Below are 21,890 nucleotides of genomic sequence, written 5' to 3'. Positions count from 1 at the left end.
CTGTGAGAAGGAAATGAGAGAGTCTCTCTCTAGCTGGAGAGAGAAGGACCTGGCTGCCTGGGAGAGGAGGGTACCTGAGATGGAGCAGTGCTGGAAAAGGGAGCTGGGGAGCTCCAGCCTGGTAAATTCCCCAGGATGAAGGCCTATCAAAGGTACTGGGGCTACAGGGATACAGCCCGGGAATAAGCAGAGGCAGCTGGTCCAACCTCCTTGCCAATGATGAATGGCAATGACAGACTGCAGTTTGCCCCAGTGAGAGGGGGCTAGATGACAACTGGCAGTAGCCACTGAGGCAAGGTGGGTGAGAGGTGTAGGGGTTCCCCTAGGAGGGGAGACCCAGAGCGTGGTGGGGTATTGGTGGGGCAGCACCCGAGGTAAAGGGCACTGGGGTCCGGAAGAGGACACGGGGGCCAGCGGCAGGCAAGACACTGACCTGAAAAGGGAGCTCTGAGGCTGGAAAGAACTAATTCCCAAGATAACCAGGAGGAGGTGCCGCACCGGTGAGTCGTCACCTCGCTACAGGCATGCACAAGGTAAATGACCTGCTCACTCCATCTGGTCTTTTGGGATGGATGCAGTTTCCAACATTTGTAGCAAAGCCCGGTTGAATTTCTCAGGTTGTGGATCTCCCTGAGGATGGTAAGGAGTGGTTCTGGACTTCCCTATTTCCAGGGGTTTTGTTAGTTTGTGAATTAGTCTGCTTTTAAAATCTCTTCCCTGGTCAGAATGGATTTGGGCAGGGAAACCATAATGTATAAAGAATTTATCCCATACAATTTTGGCCACTGTACTGGCTTTTTGGTCTTTTGTGGGATATGCTTGGGAACACCTTGTAAAATGGTTAGTAACTACCAGTATACTGGAGTTGGGGGTGGGAGGGGGATTCTTGGTTTTTTTTTTTTAATCAGGCTCCAGTGACAAAAAGTCCATGCACACCAATTGCATGGGTGCATTTGTAGTGATGATCACCATAGAAGCTGCCTTTCGCTTAACACACCGAGAGCATTGTTTCCAGTGGTTTTCCACAGTTCCTGTCATTTTGGGCCAATAAAACCAGTCTCTGACCAATTCCAAAGTCTTGTATACCCCTGTGAAGGTTCCTTCCCCACTCTGAACTCTAGGGTACAGATGTGGGGACCTGCATGAAAACCCCCTAAGCTTATTTTTACCAGCTTAGGTTAAAACTTCCCCAAGGTACAAACTATTTTACCTTTTGCCCTTGGACTTTATTGCTGCCACCACCAAGCGTCTAACAAATATATAACAAGGAAAGAGCCCGCTTGGAAACGTCTTTCCCCCCCAAATCCTCCCCAAACCCTACACCCCCTTTCCTGGGGAAGGCTTGATAAAAATCCTCACCAATTTGCATAGGTGAACACAGACCCAAACCCTTGGATCTTAAGAACAATGTAAAAGCAATCCGGTTCTTAAAAGAAGAATTTTAATAGAAGAAAAAGTAAAAGAATCACCTCTGTAAAATCAGGATGGTAAATACCTTACAGGGTAATCCGATTCAAAACAAAGAGAATCCCTCTAGGCAAAACTTTATGTTACAAAAAGACACAGGAATATACATTCCATTCAGCACAGCTTATTTTATCAGCCATTTAAACAAAACAGAAACTAACGCATATCTAGCTAGATTACTTACTAAGTTCTAAGACTCCATTCCTCTTCTGTTCCCGGCAAAAGCATCACACAGACAGAGAGAGAGCCTTTGTTTCTCTCCCCCGCCCCCAGCTTTGAAAGTATCTTGTCTCCTCATTGGTCATTTTGGTCAAGTGCCAGTGAAGTTATCCTAGCTTCTTAACCCTTTACAGGTGAAAGGGTTTTTCCTCTGGCCAGGAGGGATTTTAAAGGTGTTTACCCTTGCCTTTATATTTATGACAACCCCCAAGTGACCATGGTCATTGTGCAAAGACTTCAACACCGTCTCCTGGTATTCTTGATGTAAGACCAGTTTTCACACCTGGCCCCTTATAGTCTGGATGGTTTGGAATAACAAGCCTTTGTTGATTACTAAACGATCCCACTCTTTTAAGAGAATTGTGTCGGGGGCAAAGTTAGCCTTGGAGATGGGTTTTTCACCCTTTTCCACAGCTTCCATCACGGGACCAATGTTTGAATTTTTTCACTGAGCTCTTCTCAATTCAGACGGAGTTAACTGGGGCAATTCAAAAGTTTTAGCCCAACGAGGTTTGCATAAATTGTAGGTATAGCCTTATCAGATAACCCCAGTGTGTCAGCATATTTTTCCTCATTTACAGAAGGGGACTGCAGTTTTTTTTATTATGGTCTTGCAGGTGGCACGAATAGCAGGAGAAGACATTTTTATCCACTCAGACTTTTCCTCGAGTGGGTTAGGAGGGCGACGGGAAAATGCATCTGCATTTGCATTGGTGTGACCCGAACAGTACTGCAGCTTAGTCATAAGCAGCCAACGCAGCCATTCATCGCTGACCAGTAGCATCTAGTTTAGCTGTGGTCTTCACATAAGTAAGTGGGTTGTTATCTGTTTTTACTACAAAGATTGCTTCATATAGATAACTATGAAGTTTGTTCCCAACAGCCCATTCGAGAGCTAAAAACGTAAGTTTGTGCACGGGATAGTGTCTTTCAGATGCAGCCAGCCCTCGACTGACAAAGGCCACGGGATTTCATTGATTCTCATAATTTTGATAGAGAAGTGCTCCTAATCCATCAAGACTAGCATCTACATGCAGTTCATAGGGCTTGGTAGGGTCTACAAAGGTTAACACTGGTGCAGTGGTGAGTTTTTTAATAAGGGCATGGAATGTGTTGTTGCATTTCTCAGTTCAAGGGTCACCAGAGGGTTCATTTACCTTGAAATACCTCTCAGGAGGACTCACAAGCTTATGCTGAGGTGATTTCTTCCACGTTGGGGGGTGGGGGGCTGCGGCGGTATCCCATTGTCAAATTGGTGAACGGTCTCACAATGGAGGAGTAATTTTTTTACAAATCAGCAGTAACATCCACAGAAGCCTAGGAAAGATTGTAAGGCTTTCAGGTCTTTGGGTATAGGCCAGGTGGTTAATGCCTTAATCTTCTTGGAGTCAGCTGCCACACCTTCTGCTGACACAACATGGCCTATATATTTTACTTGGTTTTGACAAAATTGACATTTATCAAGTGACAGTTTTAACCCACTAGCTTCCAGGCGGTCTAACACTTTTGTTAGTCGAGCTTCATGCTCTTCCAGAGTTTTCCCCAAAACAATTAAGTCATCCAAGTACACCAGCACTTCTAACAAATTTATATCCCCCCACTGTTTTCTCCATCAAACACTGGAATGTAGCGGGAGCTCCTGAGATACCTTGGGGCATCCTCTCAAACTGGTAGAATCCCAAAGGGCAAATGAAAGCTCTCTTCTTTTTTTCTTCAGAGCTCATTGGGATCTGGTAGTAGCCACTTTGTAAATCTAAGACAGAGAATCATCTGCTTCTTGCTAGGCAAGCTAAGGCATCATCTACCCTGGGTACAATGTATTGATCTGGGATGGTTCTTTTAATCAGTATGTGATAGTCAACACACATGCGCACAGTCTGCACCACCACAATGGGGGATGCATGGATGCATAGGGGCTATGGGATTCAGAAATTATTTCTGCTTCCAATAGTTCTTGGATATGCTTTTTCACATTCTCAATGTTTGCAGGTGCCAGTCTTCGGGACCTCTCCCTGAAAGGCCTGTCATCTGCCAAATGAATGGTGTGTTCCACATTAATGGCACATCCCATTCCTCAGTGGAAAACATATTAGGTCTTTTACTTAGCTATTTTTTTCAACCAGTTTTTCCAACTGGGAGATGCAGGAGAATCACCAAATCAAAAAGATCAGAATCCAATGCCTTATAGGGCTTTCTGGCAGCAGTTGCAGGGCTCACGAGACTTTCTACCCTATAAAATTGTGCCAACACCATTTCTTTCCTGATGGCTATGGGATGGTTGGTTTTATTGCCAGCTTTCTCCATCTGTAGTAAGGACAATAAACCTCCATAGTGGTCTGATGGTTCAGAAAGGTTCTCCATCATCACTATATGAGGAAGGCTACTACTGTGCTGCTTAAGTTTTTCTTTCAAGTCAATCTCACTATGTGGGGGTATGGACAAAACAGCTTTGGATACTTTTACAACTTTTCCTAGTGACTTATTGGCAGAGCTATCCTGGTCATAATGTGTCATGGATGAGCCCAGAGTCAGCTCTTGCCATGGAGGGTGAACCATGCTTGGGGTCTTCTGGCCCAAACGACCACAAACAGTGGCCAATGACTGGAACATGTTGCTGTTGGTTTTAATCAATATGGGAATGCCATCAGAATTTTGCATCTCAGGACAAATCAAAGCCAGAGTATCTCAATCCTGGAGACATCCAGCCAGTTCTGCAAGAAAATTTAGAGTCACTAGTTCATAGCCATCGTACGGGTAACTAGCATTGCTGAAGCCCCATATTGCCAATTCCTCTAGAGGATAGATCTTCACTTGAGGCAGAAATTGCCAATGGAATTCTCTAGTAATGATGGTGACCTGAGATCCACTGTCCAGCAAGGGCCCTACAAGGAATCCCTTCTACCATCACATTAACTACCGCTGCTGGGCCTATCAATCCCTCTGGGAATAGGCTTCAGGAAGGCTGTTCTTAACACAACGGAGTGGAGCTTTGACTGTAATGGCTCCCAGTATGCTCCATTACTGGGATCCTTTGGAGTTTCCCTGTAGCTCCCTTTTTCGTTGTGTTACCTTCTCTTCGTTTCTTGGGTTGTCACACTGGGTGGAAATGTGCCCATCCTCACCACATCAGTAGCAGAATTTCTTGCTCCTTGGGAGGGTCGCCAAGATTTTCTTTAGCGCTTCTCTGTTGGGGTCCCCTCTCCCTGGGTGAAAAGGAGGGTACTTCCTTTCCATCAAAGTTGGTGGAAGAATTTCGCTAGGTGACCCCTGAGGCACCTTGTCATAAATTCAGTGAGCTGTGCTGTCAGGGTTTTAAGCTGTTGTTGGACGTCCTCGGTGGTGGACAGAAAAGGGTCATTCTTCAGTTTGTTAGAAGCAATGGTCCTGCTCGCTGTGTTCTTATTCCTCTCTCTAACAGTTTGTTTGTTTGTTTTTTTTTCTCCCCTCCGCCCCCCGGACTTCTCGCAGCAATTGATGGAATTCTGGAGGACTGTCCAATCAGTCTACAAGTTTCAATTTCATAATTATAAAGTTGTCATAAATGGCACTTCATATGACCTGTTCTAGTCGTACTCTGTATTCCTGGCTCCTCTCAGTGCCTTTACGGCAGATGCACAGTTGAAGGGATGGTTCCAATCTATGAAGTTAGGAAGATTTTTTTACCTGGCTATTGGCAATAGGACCAAAATTGAAAGTAGAGGTCTTCCCCTGTCTCTAGGCTCCCAAAGGCATCCTCCATCGCCGATAGTCATCAACAGTGGCAATCGGCTTGATGGCTTTTAATGCACAGATTACATAGCCTGCAGGTCCTTGCAGGCTTTCTGCCACGTTTCCTCTTTTCAGCCTCACTACACTGCCATTCCTGCATCTGATTTAGTTGATGCCTCCAAATGTCAGTCATCTTCCCCTACAGGCACTGGTTTAATGCCTGAAGAGAACTTTAAGTTTCTGTAAGGGCCCAATTCACATGCTGTCTTTATGGACTCCCCTATTGCTTGTCCCATAGCAAAAATTATTTGGTCTGTAGAACTGCGAGGAGGCATAGGACTACTTCCCAAAACAGTCCTTATTTCAGTCATGGTCTTCCCCTACTGCCTAAGGAAGTCTCCCAATTTGAACTGAAATTTGATAGTTTCAGATGGTGGGGGAGATGGGGAGGGAAAACATGATTGTGCTTGTATGGTCACCTTTCATGCTTCCTTCTCTCCATCTGGCAGAATTACATGGAGGGTCAATACAGTAGACAGTATAATCTTGCTCTCTACAAGGAGGGATAAAGTAGCTTCCCCTTTTGCTTGCATCTGACTCTGAACCACACAGGTTCCCCACTCTCTGACACAGACAAATTGAAGATGAGATTGCCAAACTTCCCATTCAGTGGGTACATCAGTGAGTGGGAAGTGAAGTTCAGGGTCAGCTCCCTCCAGCTCACACCAAGTTACAAGCCTCTTCTGGTAATCCATACTGAGAAATTACAGATACTTAATTTCCCAGGAAGGCAGCAGGGGTGTATATAAGGTCTAAGTTTAAAAGATGGGATCCCAGCAATGCCTCCAATGTAGCGCCCCCTCTCCACCCGGTTACCGTCTTTAATGCCAATCTGCTTACAGGTTCTGACGGACAGGTCTGGGTTCTTCTGGATCCTGCCACCCACTCAGCAGGGTGTATTTTCTTTATTTTTCCCTATGAATTTATTTGGCAGTGCCTCCACCCTGCTTGCTCCTTCCTGGCAGGGTCACCAGGGCAGCTTGGGAGGAAAATTCCAACCACAAGTTAATCCCCACTTACTTGCCAGATAGTTGGAGACTTCCAAGAAATAACACAAACACATATAATATATTCAACAAATAATTATATTAAACAAGAAACAAATATAACATTACAGGGTAAAACACTATGTTTAGGGTCACCGGTGCCCATGCTGATAATACCCGTGACTTTCCCCAGCCACATGACTTGATGTTGCAAATGTAAAATTAGTGTCCAATTGGTACCTGTAATTTGTTGGGGCCCTTAATGAACTATAACCACAAAGTTTTTCTCTGCAGTGGTTTAGCAGTGTGGCTGACTGGGTTCGGTACAGCCCAAAGGACTCACAAGTGGAATTTCAGTCCACAGGCTTAATATGCAGCAGGTTATAAAAATCCCCAAACCCTTACTCCCTGGCTTGAGGACACAGTTCAGGGAGTAGGGGGTCCCCAAAACAAATTCCCTGACTGACTAAAAGATGGTGCACTCCCAAACTCCATGAATGATCCTCAGGTTCAGAGATGACTCTGGACTCCTCAGTCACAGCAGAGGGGCTGATCTCTGCTGGCAGGGATCCTCTTCAGGCAGGAGTCAGGCTACTTCAGTCCCAGGATTTCCCCTCCTCACAAAGGGGTGCAGGACTCAAGGTGCAGATTACACAACTGTACTAAAATCCAAACTATAGTTTCCTAGCCCAGCGTGTATATACACATACACATACACACACACACACACAGAGCAGGCAGCAGCCCTGGATTAGCAGACAGAGCAGCGCTGACCATGTGGTGGCTGGTCTCACCTGGGGAGCTGGAGGGCCAACTCAGCCTAGCTGGGGAAGTTTCCTAGCAAAACTCTACAAACTGGGAATCGTTAGTGGAGAAGAACAAGCCCAGCTGAGGGATCTTGCTTTCAGGTCCCTAGAGGCCAGTTCTCAGGGGGAACCCTGAATGCAGGCCTGGGACTCACCAGCTCCCCACACAGCCAGTCCTGCTCTTGCCCTGACTGGCTCCAAACTGACTCAGAAATGGCTTCTCCCCTTTCCTGAACTCCCTGGGAAGGGCATTTCACTACCTATTGGTTGCCGGGCAGACTCTGAGTCTGCCTTGGCTCCCCCTCCCTACCCGAGATAGCGTGCCTCTCCCTGAGCTGCCAGCAGACAGAGCCCCAGGAGTCTAGGTAATATCCTTGGGGGTTACATTATGATTAGCTAACATGTTATGTCACATATAATCATATACCCATGGTGGTATAATACCACATTACAAAATTCCCTTTAAATAAAATAAAAGGCTACAGGATGGAAGTAAATCTCCTAGCAACAGCAATAACACAAACAAGAAATGGGAGACCTGCGCGCTTGAAGGACTAAGAGGCCTAACAGGCCACAATGGGTTGGCAGTAAAGGACATGTCACTACGATGGGTAGGGTTGCCAACTTGGTAATATTTAAAGAACGGACACTCCAGCAAGGGTGCAGGAACATCCCTTGCCCCACCTCTTCCCCCCAACTCCCCGGAGGCCCTACCCCACCTCTTCCTCCCAAGGCTCCTCCCCCTATCGCTCTCTCCTTTTCCTCTCCTATCCCCCTGCCCGGGTCAGGAGGGACTCACCTGTGGAGCTGGAGCTGGGAGCTACAGCTGCCCGACACAGGTAGGAGGCTGCAGTGGGAGCTGGCATGCGTGATGACCTGGCACCTCCCTGCCTCCCCCGCCCACAGTAACTGGACTTTGAGTGTCTCGTCTGTAGGTCTGACCGAACACTGTCAGGTCCCCTTTTCGACCAGACTTTCCGGTCGAAAACTGGACACCGTAACAGTGGGCTACCTACTAGTAACTTCTGGCCTCCACAAGTCACCAAATGCCTGCACAAAATACACAACAACAGTTAAAATGAAAAAGATAATAATTAGGGCTGTCAATTGCAGTTAACTCACACAATTAACTCAAAAAAATTAATTGTGATTAATCACTCTTAATTGCACTGTTAAAGAATAGAATACCAGTTGCAATTTATTAAACATATTCAGATTTTTTCTACATTTTCAAATATATTGATTTCAATTACAACACAGAATACAACGTGTACAGTGCTCACTTTATATTTTTATTACAAATATTTGCACTGTAAAAATTATACTATTTCTTGTTTTCAATTCACCTCATACAAGTACTGTAGTGCAATCTCATTATTGTGAGAGTGCAACTTACAAATGTAGATTTTTTTTTGATTACATAACTGCACTTAAAACCCAAAAACAACGTAAAACTTTAGCGCCTACAAGTCGACACAGTCCTACTTCTTGTTCAGTCAATCACTAAGACAAACAAGTTTGTTTACATTTAGGAACATAATGCTGCCCACTTCTTATTTACAATGTCACCTGAAAGTGAGAACAGGTGTTCGCATGGCACTGTTGTAGTATTTACGTGCCAGATATGCTAAACATTCATATGCCCCTTTATGTTTCAGCCACCATTCCAAAGGACATGCTTCCATGCTGATGATGATCATTTAAAAAAAAATAAAAAAGCATTAATTAAATTTGTGACTGAACTCCTTGGGGGAGAATTGTATGTCTCCTGCTCTGTTTTACCCGCATTTTGCCATATATTTCATGTTATAGCAATCTTGGATGATGACCCAGCACATGTTTGTTTTAAGAACACTTTGTGTTTTGTCAAATCTGAAGTGAAAGAAGGTACCAATATTAGATTTCTAAAGATAGCTACAGCACTCAACCCAAGGTTTAAGAATCTGAATTGTCTTTCAAAATCTGAGAGTGATGAGGTGGGGCATGTTTTCAGAAGTCTTAAAAGAGCAACACTCCAATTCAGAAACTACAGAACTGAACCACCAAAAAAGAAAATCAACCTTCTGCTGGTGGCATCTGACTCAGGTGATGAAAATGAACATGCATCAATCCACACTGTTTTGGGTCATTATCAAGTAGAACTTGTCATCAGCATGGACGCATGCCCTTTGGAAGGGTGGTTGAAGCATGAAGGGGCATATGAATCTTTAGCTACAACAGCGCAAACACCTGTTGCAAATGTAAACAAACTTGTTTGTCCGAGTGACGAGCTGAACAAGAAGTAGGACTGAGTAGACTTGTAGATGCTAAAGTTTTACATTGTTTTTGTTTTTGAGTGCAGTTATTTTTTGTACAAAATTCTACATTTGTAAGTTCAACTTTCATGGTAAAGAGATAAAAATAGAAAGTGAGCGCCGTACACTTTGTATTCTGTGTGGTAATTTAAATCAATATATTTGAAAATGTAGAAAACATCCAAAAATATTTAAATAAATGGTAATCTATTCTTTAACAGTGTGATTAATTGTTTTTAATCGCTTGACAGCCCTAATAACAATCCGCATGGAACCTGGGGAGAAGAACATCAGGTTGCAGGAGGGTACCAGGAAATAAGTTTGCATGTCAATGGCTTAAGCGCTAGTAGCAGTTAAAGCACTTCTGTAAAGTTATTTTAATGAAGAACCGCTTTAATTTTAGACACATGGCATCTGTAATTGAGAAGCTGGCCCAATACATGAAATTGGGCTCAGTTCTCCTCTTCCACACCAGGAGCACCCTTGTTTGGTACAATGAGGAGGGTGGGGCTGACTCTGGGGATTACAAATGAGAGTAAAGAGAGCTGAGACAAAGAGTAGAGCTGGGCTGAGAGCTACAGGAAAGGGATGCCCCTGAAGGAGGGAGGGGTGAGAATTCACTGGGTGGGGCAGTGGAGCCAGCTCAGGCTGGTGAAAGTGGAAGGCAGTCAGGGGGTCACAAACTCTGCCAGGCCAGAGAGCTGAGATCAGTGAAGGAAGAAAGATTGGGTGGGCCAGCTGTTGTCTCCAGGCAAGGGCTGGAATCCTACCCCAGAAGGAAGCAGGGTAGAGAAATACCTCAGCTAGCGGGGTTGGGGAGAGGTGTGGTGAGAGATGCTGGCATTGTGTTTGGTAGTGGACTGGTGGGCTGAATACACCATTTGGAGTGTGCTGGGGGCATTCTGGTCGATGGTAGTGAGCATTTTGCTAATAAACTAGCCCTGCACAAAGGGCTGTTTATATACCCTGAATTTGTTTGAAGACTGAAGAGAGACTGAGGGGAGGGGCCACTTGCAGGACTGCCCTGAGGGGGCACCTGGGAGGAGGCCAGGCCTTTAGCGTCCTTTCATGTTATTACCCAGCACCTGACATGAAGCACCGTTAGGTGCAAGTTGCCCTTCTCCTCGCCATGCTGGAAGAGGGCAGCGAGACACGCAAGCCCGGCACTCAGGTTGCCAGGGGCAGCTCTCCTACCCTGCCAGTGCCCTGTGGGAAGGTGCCCTGACAGCTTGGCCTTTTGCTGTGGCTACCTGGCATCCCCCTACCCCAGGTGCACGGACCCCTGCCTGGGAGCTACCGCCCCTCCCGAGAGGGGGACTGATGCTTGCCCGGGGGAGCTGAAGCAGGGCAGGGACAGGACGCCGTCACTCACTGTTACCCCCAGCGGGTCTGCGGTGCAGCCCCTGGTGACTGCGGGGGGGAAAGGAGGCTGCTTCAGGCGGGTGGGCTGAGCTCAGTGGCGGCACTGGGCCCCACACACCGGAACTGGGTGGGGCGGGGCAGAGAGACCCTGTGGTTGCTATCACCGCCTCCCTTAAATACTATGGGGCCGGCTTAGCTGCAGCGGGCGCTGCTCCCGCTCAGACTCGCCGTGCAGCTGCTCCGAGCAGTCACAAGATGCGGGCAGTCATCGCCTTAATCGCTATGCTCAGCAGCCTGCTTCTCTTCTTGTGCCTCCTTTGGCTCACGGCAGACGGGTCCCTCAGCACCAGGTAGAGAGGCTTACAGCGGGGTGAATCCAAACGAATCCGGGCGTTGAAAGCCAGCTCCCAGGTGTAGGTGGGGCAGAGTTTGGCTTTGGCTGGAAGCAGGCAGCAGCGGGGATGATATTGATACCTGGCTGGAAGGTGGGCTCCATGCCAGGAGGAGGTGGGATTCCAGAGAGCAGATACTCTAGCCTCTGAAATGCAGCCGGGGGAAAAAAGGAGTCTGACTTCCTCATCCCCTTTACACACTAGCCACAACGACAGCAGAACAGCCTTCGCTCGGCTTTTCCTGAGCTATTTTGGCTCTGAGGCTTTGCAGTGTATTAATGATTCATGGAGGGGGAACGGTTCACGCACGGTAACGTTTCATTACAGTGTTTGACAACTTTATTTTCCTTCTTGCTTACTAGGAGCTGCGAGGAGGAGACAAAATCAGCTACTGATATCACACCTAAAGGGTTGAGAAAACTCAGGTCCCCTTTAACATCTGTCCAGCTTGCGACTCAAACCGAGAACAGGTACAGGCTATTTATTTCTTATTTAGTATTCACATTATTTATGATTGTGGTATTACTGCTCTATACAGAAATAATTCCCTACAGTTACCATTTGCTTTTATAAGGTCTTGATCGAAAGATGTCTAAAGCATATTAGAACAAGAAAATTGGCTTGCAGTGTAATAAAAGGACTACTCCATACTAGGTATCATCAAATCTCAATCTGGCTGGTTTTGTGTAGCAAAGCAAAGAGTGCTTTATAATTTGTTCTGAGCATATTTTTTTTCTTCAAAAATGTGGGTCTGTCTGAGGGTTGTTCATTTAATTTTTTTTTAAATCATCACACACTTTGTTCATAATGTGGATTTCTCCTTTAAAATACATAAGCTTAGAGCCAGATTCTGAAATCCCTTACTCACACTGAGTAGCATCTTCTTCCAAACGTAGTCTCGTGGTTTAGTCCCAAGTGCCATGCTCTTTCTGAATCATTTTGTGGATCCTTGTTATCATGCCCCTTAATTTATATCACAATGCTTGATAAGGGTATAGTCAATAAAATAAACTGTGGGGGATGGGGGAAGTCATTTAATAAGTGCAGGGCTTGAATGGTTTTTATAACCAAGAACCATATTTTGTCACTTCGTGTCATTCCAGACTGCTCACAGCATAAGGTACTACTCACCATGGGTAAGGGTAGCAGAATTGATATATTAGTCATTCAAAAGCTGGTACTATCTAGAATTTTTTTTCATGATTTTTTTTTACTTAATTTATCCATATTAACATTACAGGTGTTCTAATTAGCGCATATATATATATATATATATATATATATATTAAAAAAAAATCAACAGGTACAGTGACTAAAGAGCCACACAATGATTTAGAGAGAGTTTAGCAATTGCCTTTTTAAGCTTGAAGTGTGAAATTTTGGCCCTATTGAAGTCAGTGGCAAAACTCCCATTGACTTTAGTGGGGCCAGGATTCCACCCAAAGAGTCTAACTGAAATTTTTGGTTCAAACTACAAATCATAGAATATCAGGGTTGGAAGGGACCCCAGAAGGTCATCTAGTCCAACCCCCTGCTCGAAGCAGGACCAATTCCCAGTTAAATCATCCCAGCCAGGGCTTTGTCAAGCCTGACCTTAAAAACCTCTAAGGAAGGAGATTCTACCACCTCCCTAGGTAACGCATTCCAGTGTTTCACCACCCTCTTAGTGAAAAAGTTTTTCCTAATATCCAATCTAAACCTCCCCCACTGCAACTTGAGACCATTACTCCTCGTTCTGTCATCTGCTACCATTGAGAACAGTCTAGAGCCATCCTCTTTGGAACCCCCTTTCAGGTAGTTGAAAGCAGCTATCAAATCCCCCCTCATTCTTCTCTTCTGCAGGCTAAACAATCCCAGCTCCCTCAGCCTCTCCTCATAAGTCAAATGCTTTTCCCCCAGTCAATACAAATGGAGATAGTGCTACTATTCATTCAGTATTTCTTGCCAAGGAACCCCCCTCCCTCACTCCCCCCCCCCGAATTTAGATGTTCCAAATGTCTTAAGTTTTTTAAAGTTTAGATGCAACAAAATATGCAATGCTGACAATGTGGAGCATATGGTCAGTCTGTGTGAACACCTTTTGTGTTCTTGTCATCTGTTTCCCTTTTCTGTGTTCTTTCCCTCTCTGTCTGCTTTCTCATTCCTTCCTGCTCTCAATTACTAGTAAGTGGTTTCTCAGCATGTTCTCTGCTCTGTTGAGGTTTATGTATTTGTTGCTTCTATCTCTTCTCCACTTTATGTACTCTGTTGCGTTTTTGTTTTCTTTTCCCCCCCTCTTAACTCCTTATGTTGCTTTCTTCCTCTTCCCTGCTAGTTTCTGTGTTGTGCTTTCCTGCCACTCAGCTCTGTGTGCTAAGCAATGGAGTCGCATTGAATTCGAAGTGATGGCAGACTCAGAGTGCTTCAGCAAATGGGAATCTAGTCTTTTTTAACCTGCTATTAGCACAGTCACAACCAGAGCAAAGAAATAGAGGGGACAGGAGGCATGTGGGAAGATCAGTGACAGGTTTTTAATCTCAGTTGTAAGGCAAGTGTTGATAGTCAGATCATTGTTAGGGACCTCATGGATGCTGGATGCAGCCAACTGCTGGTTCCTAGAGGGCCATGATGATGGAGTTCTTCTAAAAACAAACATTATGGCCCCTCCCCGAAGTGGCATGTGTCTCTTTCCTCGGCATACTTCTGGAGAACTCCTCCCTGGAAGTCTGGTGGCAAAGTCCTAAAGGCAACCAAACTAAAGTATTGAATCAAACCCCAAAAACAGAACAGGACCTCTCCCTGGGGTTTGTTCCTTGCACATATTCCTGCTGGGAATCCAGACTCTTCGCAGAAATGCGGCAGGCACAGCCCAAAGCAGCCATGCGGATTATCACTGTCTCTGGGGGAGATTCACAACAACTGTCTTTGCAGTATAGTCCCTGGAGACTCCCCTCCTCAGTTTTAAAGGGCCAGTGTACTCTGTTACTGTGGACTCACCTTCCCACCCCACTTTCTACAGGGGTGGCCAAACTGTGGCTAGTGAGCCACATGTGGCTCTTTTACCACTAAAGTGCAGCTCATGGTTCCCTCCACATCTCCCCCCCCACCCCTATCCTTCATCTACCCAGGGGTGCGGGGGAGCTCGTGCAGCAGGGTGGTGGGGTAGGGGCTTCTGTCCAGCAGGGTTGCAGGGGGGGTGTCTCAGGGCTGCTGCCCAGTGGGGCACACCTGCCAGGGCTCAGGGCTTCAGCAGGAGCAGGGTTGAATCCCTGAGTCCTGGTTGGTATCTCCCACAGGGCTGAAGCTCCAAGCCCCAGCAGGCACAAACTTCTGAAGATTGTCATATGTGGCTCGGAGGGCCAGTAAGTTTTGGCCAACCCTGGTATAGAAGGTAGATATGGAAAAGACCTATTAGTTCACTTAGTCAATCTCCCTAAAAATGCAGAATTATTCCCTACAGGACATTTTCTAGTGCTTTGCCCTGGTCTAGTTTTTGCAGTCTTAAGCAATGGGGATTCTGCCACTTCTCTTGGGAGATTATTTCAGAGCCTAATACATCTCACTGTTAGGTTTCCCTGATGTTCTTCTTTCTTATGATTCTCCATTATTAAAGTTATCATTCCATTGCTATTAATCAGACATCCCTTCCCCACGCCCACTGTCTCACACCAACCTCTTCCCTTCTTGGTAGCAGTAATCTTGCTTTAAAGACCAACTAGAATAAGAAGCAGATAAATAAGATCAGCCCAGGCAGGAGGAGGGGAAGACAGCTTTCTCAAAACCCAACTAATGCAGAGATTTAGGTTAATAGAAATGATAACAGGGCAGCAAAGAGCTGGCCAGCCACCACTTGCTACGTGGCACAAATTTTAAAGCACCTCTTAATATTTTCTTGAGCATCGTTATCTTTTTGACAGAAAAGTCTGTTTTGTTACAAACCTGACCTGCATTGTTGGGTTGGTCGGATAATTGGTGAAGGTGTTAAAAGAGCTGTGAGTAAGGAGAAAGGGAGAAAGGAGGTTTGCAGTGAGGATAAGTTAGAATTAATTAATACATCATATCACAGCCTTGTTTTCTCCATTTTTTTTCCTTCTACAATAACGGATTGTTTTGCATGACTAGGGAATAAATAACTATATTGTGATAATAATGAACTATGCTATAGAATCCAGTACGTTCTTCTGTCAAACTATTGTATCAGTGGGGTGGAGAGTGGGATAGGCTGATTACCAAGGTTATGAATTGTAACCTAGTAATAAGCTGCAGTTTAGATTAGTCAGCAAGGGTGGGAGCTCTACTTATTTTTCTGCTGTCTTAATGTTCTGTAACTTCCCCCTTCAATGATATGTGCAGAAACACTTGAAGTGTATTTCCAGGACATACTTAGTGTGTCTGCTATGTCTAAATGAATAGAAGCTCTATTGTAAGCTACTGCCAGGACACATTTATGTTCTGACACCGAGGGGTTTCTCAGCCTCTTCCAGTCTACCTAGCCAAAGTGAAATTGTTGTCTGTCATTCTGTCGAGTGTGTATTGCTATAACACCATTTCAGTATTATTACCTTATTATATTCTCTTCACTAGTCTAGCAGACTGCGAATATTGTTTGCCATGTTCTATGACTAGTTTATGGATTTTTATAAAGAGAAAATATTGATACTAAATATGACACTGGTTCATATGCAACAGAAGGACTACCAAATTTCAAAGTGCCATTGAGTTAAAGGCTATTTAGGACCTGCTGTAACATTACTTATCCAAGCTAAAGTTTCATGGGAATTTTGCTTGAGAAAGGAGTGAAAGATCAGCCTCTCACACAGTTACCATTATTAATATTCTAAGGCAAATAGTTGTTCCTGTGGTTTGATAAAGTGTTTTTTACAGTCCATTTCACAAAGCATTTAGATCGTGTATTGCCTTATTAATCAAAGTGTCATGAACCTTAAAAACATCAATGTATTCTCATTATCAAATTCACTTAAATTGGTGGCAGAGTTAACAGTTTAATAACACCCTTATTATGGAAGAGTGGATTATTGGTTTCTAATATCCCCAACTAACACACTGTGAAAGATTCAAAATTAAATGTGTCTACTAGGGAGAAGATAAGACACACGAATATTCACAAACAGGCTGCCAGTTTTTAGTAGTCAAATCTGGTAGAAAGAGGCACATATACAGTAATATGAAGACAAAGGCACCTGAGAGACTAAGGGAGTTACTCACCAGCTGACTATCTCAGGAGCACTTCTCTTATTGCTATTGATTGATTTAGGGGAATAAATAACTACATCTAGTTAATAAGTCTCTGTGCTATACAGACCTGGGCAGGGGAGAGACTAGGAACATGCCATTGAGTTTGGTAGGACACGGGGCTGGCTTGCTGTGTTTGGTGTATGTGAAATCTAGGCTTAGTTGCTGGCTGTTTGGGTTAGGTTGCCCTGCAGTTAGGTGGGTGAGCATCTGATTTTGAGTAGGCCTGTTTGAATGAGAGCTGTGGAATTTTTTGGTTAGGCCACTGATCAGCAGGGGCTGAGTGAGAAGGGGTGAGTCACCCATTCCAGCTGTGTGTGTGTGGGGGGGGGGGGGACTGGCCTTAAAAAGCACAGATGTTGCCAGTTGCTGATGAAGGCAAATGGGAGACTAAAGGAGTTAGCCAGCTGAGCTCCCTGCAGATGGAGAGAGTGTGGGTAGATGGGTTTATTTTCTCCCCCTTAACTTGGTACTCTACAAGGGAGAACCTGCAATGGGAGAAAAATGGCACATTGCCAGTGCTACTGCTAACTATTCCTCTGCCTGCACCTAGGGGGGACCTGGTCAGCTAGGAGTCTTGACCGTGGTCTTAACTTGTTGGGAATGTGGCAGGAGGATCCACATGGTGTGAGTGGTGTCTGTTTATTCCCCATACTCCTTGCATTTTGGGAAAGAAATGTGAAGGAGTGGAAGTATTAGTACATAAGATAAATTATGACTTAATTGGCATCACAGCGACTTGGTTGGAGAAATACTGGTATAGAGGAGTACAGCTTGTTCAAGGAAGACAGAAAGGGAAAAAAGGGAGGAGATATTGCATTGTGCATCAAGAATATATACGCTCATTCTGAGGTTCAGAAGAAGGTAAGAAGCAGACCAGTGGAAAATCTGAGTGAAGAAAAACAGGGGTGACATCCTGGCAGAGGTCTACTATAGACCACCAAACCAAGAGGAAGAGGTGGATGAAGCATTTCTGGATAACGGAATTGCAAAACACATGACCTGTAGTAATGAGGGACTTTAACTATCCAGATATCTGTTGACAAAGTAATACGGCAAAACACAAAATGTCCAGTAAGTTTTTTGGAACCGTATTGGGGACAACTTCTTGTTTCAGAAGGTGGAGGAAGTAACTACGAAGGCAGCCATTTTAGACTTATTTTTGTCCAGCAGGGAGTAGTAGTTCGTGAATCTGAAGGTGGAAGGCAACTAGCTTGAAACTGATCATGAAATGATAGATTTCATGATGCTAAGAAAAGGAAGGAGTGAGAGCAGCAGAATAAGGACAATCGATTTCAAAAAAGCAGACTTTAACAAACCAAGGATCTGTATGAACTATGAAATTAGGTAAATTTTTATAGAAGTTGATTTTTACACAATCGACTGTATAAAGTTGATTTCTATGTCCCACTAAGCATATTAAGTCAGCGGAGTGCGTCCTCACTACCGTGGCTAGCATAGACTCCTGGAGCAGTGCACTGTGGGAAGCTATCCCACAGTCTCCGCTGCCCATTGGAATTCTGGGTTAAGCTTCCAATGCCTGATGGGGCAAAAACATTGTCATGGGTGGATTTCTTCAGTCTCCCCTCCATCCCTCCCGCTGCGAAAGCAACTGCGGACAATCATTTTGCGCCTTTTTTTCCTGGGTTACCTGTGCAGACACCATAGCATGGCAAACATGGAGCCCACTCAGCTCACCGCTGCTGTTGCGAGCATTGTAAACACCTCACGCATTATACTGCAGTATGTGCAGAACCTGGCTAAGAGACGGCAGCACGAGGACGATTGTGAGGAGGACATGGACACAGATGTTCCTGAAAGCATGGGATGTGGCAATTGGGACTACGTGGCAGCAGTGGGGCTGGCTGATACAGTGGAATGCCAATTCTGGGCCTGGCAAACAAGCATAGACTGGTGGGACCACATAGTCTTGCAGGTATGGGATGATTCCCAGTGGCTGTGAAACTTTTGCATGCGTATGGCCACTTCCCTGGAACTCTGAGTTGCTTTTCCCTGCCCTGGCATGCAGGAATACCAAGATGAGACTGCCCTGACCGTTGAGAAGTGAGTGGCGATAGCCCTGTGGAAGCTTGCAACACCTGACTGCTACCGGTCAGTCAGTAACCAATCTGGAGTGGGCAAGTCCACTGTGGGGACTGCTGTGATCCAAGTAGCCAATGCAATCACTGATGATCTGTTATCAAGGGTAGTGACTCTGGGAAATGTGCAGGTCATAGTGGATGGCTTTGGTGCAATGGAGTTCCCTAACTGTGGTGGGCGATAGACGGAACGCATATCCCTATCTTCGCACTGGACCACCTTGCCAACCAGTATGTAAACAGCAAGGGGTACTTCTCAATGGTGCTGCAAGCACTGGTGGATCACAAGGGACTGACATCAACGTGGGATGGCTGGGAAAGGTGCATGATGCTCTCATCTTTAGGAACTCTGGGTTGTTTGAGCAGCTGCAAGAAAGGACTTACTTCCCAGACCAGAAAATTACTGCTGGGAATGTTGAAATGCCAATAGTTATCCTTGGAGACCTAGCCTACCCCTTGCTCCCATGGCTCTTGAAGCCATACACAGGCAGCCTGGACAGTAGTAAGGAACAGCTCAACTATAGGCTGAGCAAGTGAAGAATGGTGGTAGAATGTGCCTTTGGATGTTTAAAAGGTCGCTGGCACTGTTTGCTGACTAGGTTAGACCTCAGCGAAACCAATATTCCCATTGTTATTACTGCTTGCTATGTGCTCCATAATATCTGTGAGAGTAAGGGGAAGAGGTTTATGGTGGGGGTGGGAGGTTGAGGCAAATTGCCTGGCTGCCAATTTTGAACCAGACACCAGGGCCATTAGAAGAGCACAGGTAGGCGTGCTGCGCATCAGAGGCTTTGAAAACCAGTTTCATGACTGGCCAGGCTAAGGTGTGACAGCTGTGTGTGTTTCTCCTTGCTGCAAACCCACCCCCTTTGTTGATTTTAATTCCCTGTAAGCCAACCACCCTCCCCCTCTTCGATCACAGCTGGCAAAGGAAATAAAATCACTATTGTTTTGAAACCATGCATTCTTTCTTAATTTAAAAAAAAAGCCTGAGGGGGAAAGGGGAAAAGATAACTGATAAGGTAGCCCGAGTAGGGTGGGGGAGGAGGGAAGGACAAGGCCACATTGCTTATTGTAGCCATGCTACAAATCAAAACTGTTTGACAGCCTTCTGTTGCTTGGGCCATCCTGTGGAGTGGAGTGGCTGGGTGCCTGGAGCCTCCCACCCCACCTTCTTGGGCATCTGGGTGAGGAGGATATGGAACTTGGGGAGGTCGGCAGGTGGTTGTACAGTGGATGCAGTGGCGGTCTGTGCTCTTGTTGGCTTTCCTGCAGCTCCACCAGACGCCTGAGCAAGTCTGTTTGCTCCCCCATTAGCCTCAGCATTGCGTGCTGCCTCTTCTCATCGTGCTCACTTAATGCTCTCCTGGACTCTGCCACTGAATGCCTCCATGCATTCAGCTGTGCCCTATCAGTGCAGGAGGACTGCATGAGCTTGGAAAACATGTCATTGTGAGTGTGGTTTTTTCACCTTCTAATCTGCGATAACCTCAGAGATGGTGATGATGGGAGAGCATAGAAACATTTGTACCTGCGGGGGGGATAAAAAGGGAGAGTAAAATTTAAGATGATACATTTCTGAGAACAAAAGGGAGACTCTTTCACAGTGAAACAAGCAATTCACAGCAGACAGCACATGTGCTTTAGGTACAAGGTCATATTTTGCCTTTTATATTGAGCGCCTGCCGGTATGGTGACACATTACACACAGCTGGGCAACAGAATTCAGTTTCCAGGCAGCCATGGTAAGCCAAAGAGTACGCGGGTTTGGCTCCTAACGCCTTCATAACATGTGGGAATTTTTTTTCAAACTGCAGCACCCTCCTTTCCCATAGCAAGCAATGCCAGCTGAGTTTGCCATTTAAAAGGAGGGGCTGCGGTTTTCAGGTGGATGTGTAGCATACGTCTCCCTGCCACCCCTCCGCATGGCTATTTGGGATGATCCCTTCACCCCTCCCCCCGCTGCGTGGCTATTCTCAGGGATGATCCCATTTAGCCAAGTGCAAACAGCCCAGCATGAATGGGGTCCTTTTATTGTTCCCTTACAAAAATTCCCCTATTTCAACCAGGTGACCATGAATGATATCACTCTCCTGAGGCTAACACAGAAAGATATAGACTGAATGTGACCAAAACCCAGGACCATTTGCTGCCATGCTTTGTGCTGCAATGATTCCAGACTACTTGCTACTGGCTTGGTGTGGTAAAGTGTCCTACCATGGAAGACGAAATAAGGAGCCCTCCCCAGAAACTTTCTGCGAAGGCTTTCTGAGTACTTCCATGAGAGCTTCATAGAGATGTCCCTGGAGGATTCCCACTCCATCCCCAGACACGGTAACAGACTTATCCAGTAGCTGTACTGGCTGCAAATGCATCCCAAGTCTTCAGGGAAAATCAAACATTCAACACTATTGCTTTTAAACCCTGTACTGTAGTACAAATGTGCACTACCAGAGGTGTCTTCTCCTCCTTCAGGGTCGGGGATCCCACCTTGGGAGGATATTGGCTCTAGGGTGGTGAGTCAAGTTTCCTCTGGTTTAAGGTTTAAAACCTCTGGATATTGCATGGTTTCTGCCCTAAGCCACAGATTCAGTTGAAACGTTTGTGGAACTTGGCCTTAGTCCTGGATGAAACCAGCTTGATTGGTGCTTAGTTTCCAATTCATCAGAAAAGTTGGTTTTGTACAGTTCTAAGTATTAGCCAGAGATGTCTATTCACTAGGCCAAGCAATTTTTAGATCATCTCTGTTAGTCACACCATGAAACATTTACTGACTGGCTAAATTATTTGTTCAAGTCAGAAATCTGCACATCTCTGGATAGTGCAATAGAATCTTGAAATGCCACCTGCAGACCTTAGTTATTCCAGTGTAAACCCCCTACTATTTTGGGAATTAAGATATCTCTAATGGCAAAACAGGAGTAATTTTAGCCATTCCGTGACTAGGAGTCACTGCTATACAAGCAATAATACTAAAATTGGCTTTGGGACCTATAGACTTCCATTGTTTTAAAATTTTGTACAGCACCATGAGCTTTGAATGCATGCTTTAAACAAAATACATGCAGAAGAGGTATCTTTGGTGGCCTAATGTGAGTGTGGATTATAAGGATAAAAAGTAAAAGCTTCATGCTGTCATTTAGAGGCAATTTCTTTCTGTTGGTCCAAGTGCTATAAACTAAAAGCAGGCCAATGATCTAGTCAAAAGGCTCTTGCTGGGACCAATGAACTTCATGCAGTATATCCACTAGCACCAGGAAATGTA

General features: G+C 45.3%; 1 protein-coding gene and 1 long non-coding RNA gene across 3 annotated transcripts in view; one reads left to right on the top strand and one right to left on the bottom strand.

Annotated features, from left to right (window-relative positions):
• Window positions 1–11,138: 11,138 nt before the first annotated feature.
• ST8SIA6 (ST8 alpha-N-acetyl-neuraminide alpha-2,8-sialyltransferase 6) overlaps window positions 11,139–21,890 on the top strand; it is a 41,591-nt gene continuing 30,839 nt past the window's right edge. Inside the window, exons 1-2 of the mRNA XM_084621028.1 lie at window positions 11,139–11,252; window positions 11,657–11,764. Of these exons, the coding sequence (XP_084477154.1) occupies window positions 11,158–11,252; window positions 11,657–11,764 (203 nt within the window). The 5' untranslated portion in view covers window positions 11,139–11,157. The remainder of the gene's footprint in view (window positions 11,253–11,656; window positions 11,765–21,890) is intronic.
• The window catches only part of LOC311516694, a 41,323-nt gene continuing 39,053 nt past the window's right edge, over window positions 19,621–21,890 (bottom strand). For both annotated transcript variants that reach the window (XR_014710485.1, XR_014710486.1), the window contains exon 5: window positions 19,621–20,156. This is a non-coding gene — a long non-coding RNA (uncharacterized lncRNA). The remainder of the gene's footprint in view (window positions 20,157–21,890) is intronic.

The sequence above is a fragment of the Lepidochelys olivacea genome (genome assembly GCF_965140295.1).
Source record: "Lepidochelys olivacea isolate rLepOli2 genome assembly, chromosome: 2".
Lineage (NCBI taxonomy): Eukaryota > Metazoa > Chordata > Testudines > Cheloniidae > Lepidochelys > Lepidochelys olivacea.
The sequence above is the reverse complement of the archived record's forward strand: the minus strand, read 5'-3'. Positions and strand labels throughout refer to the sequence as shown.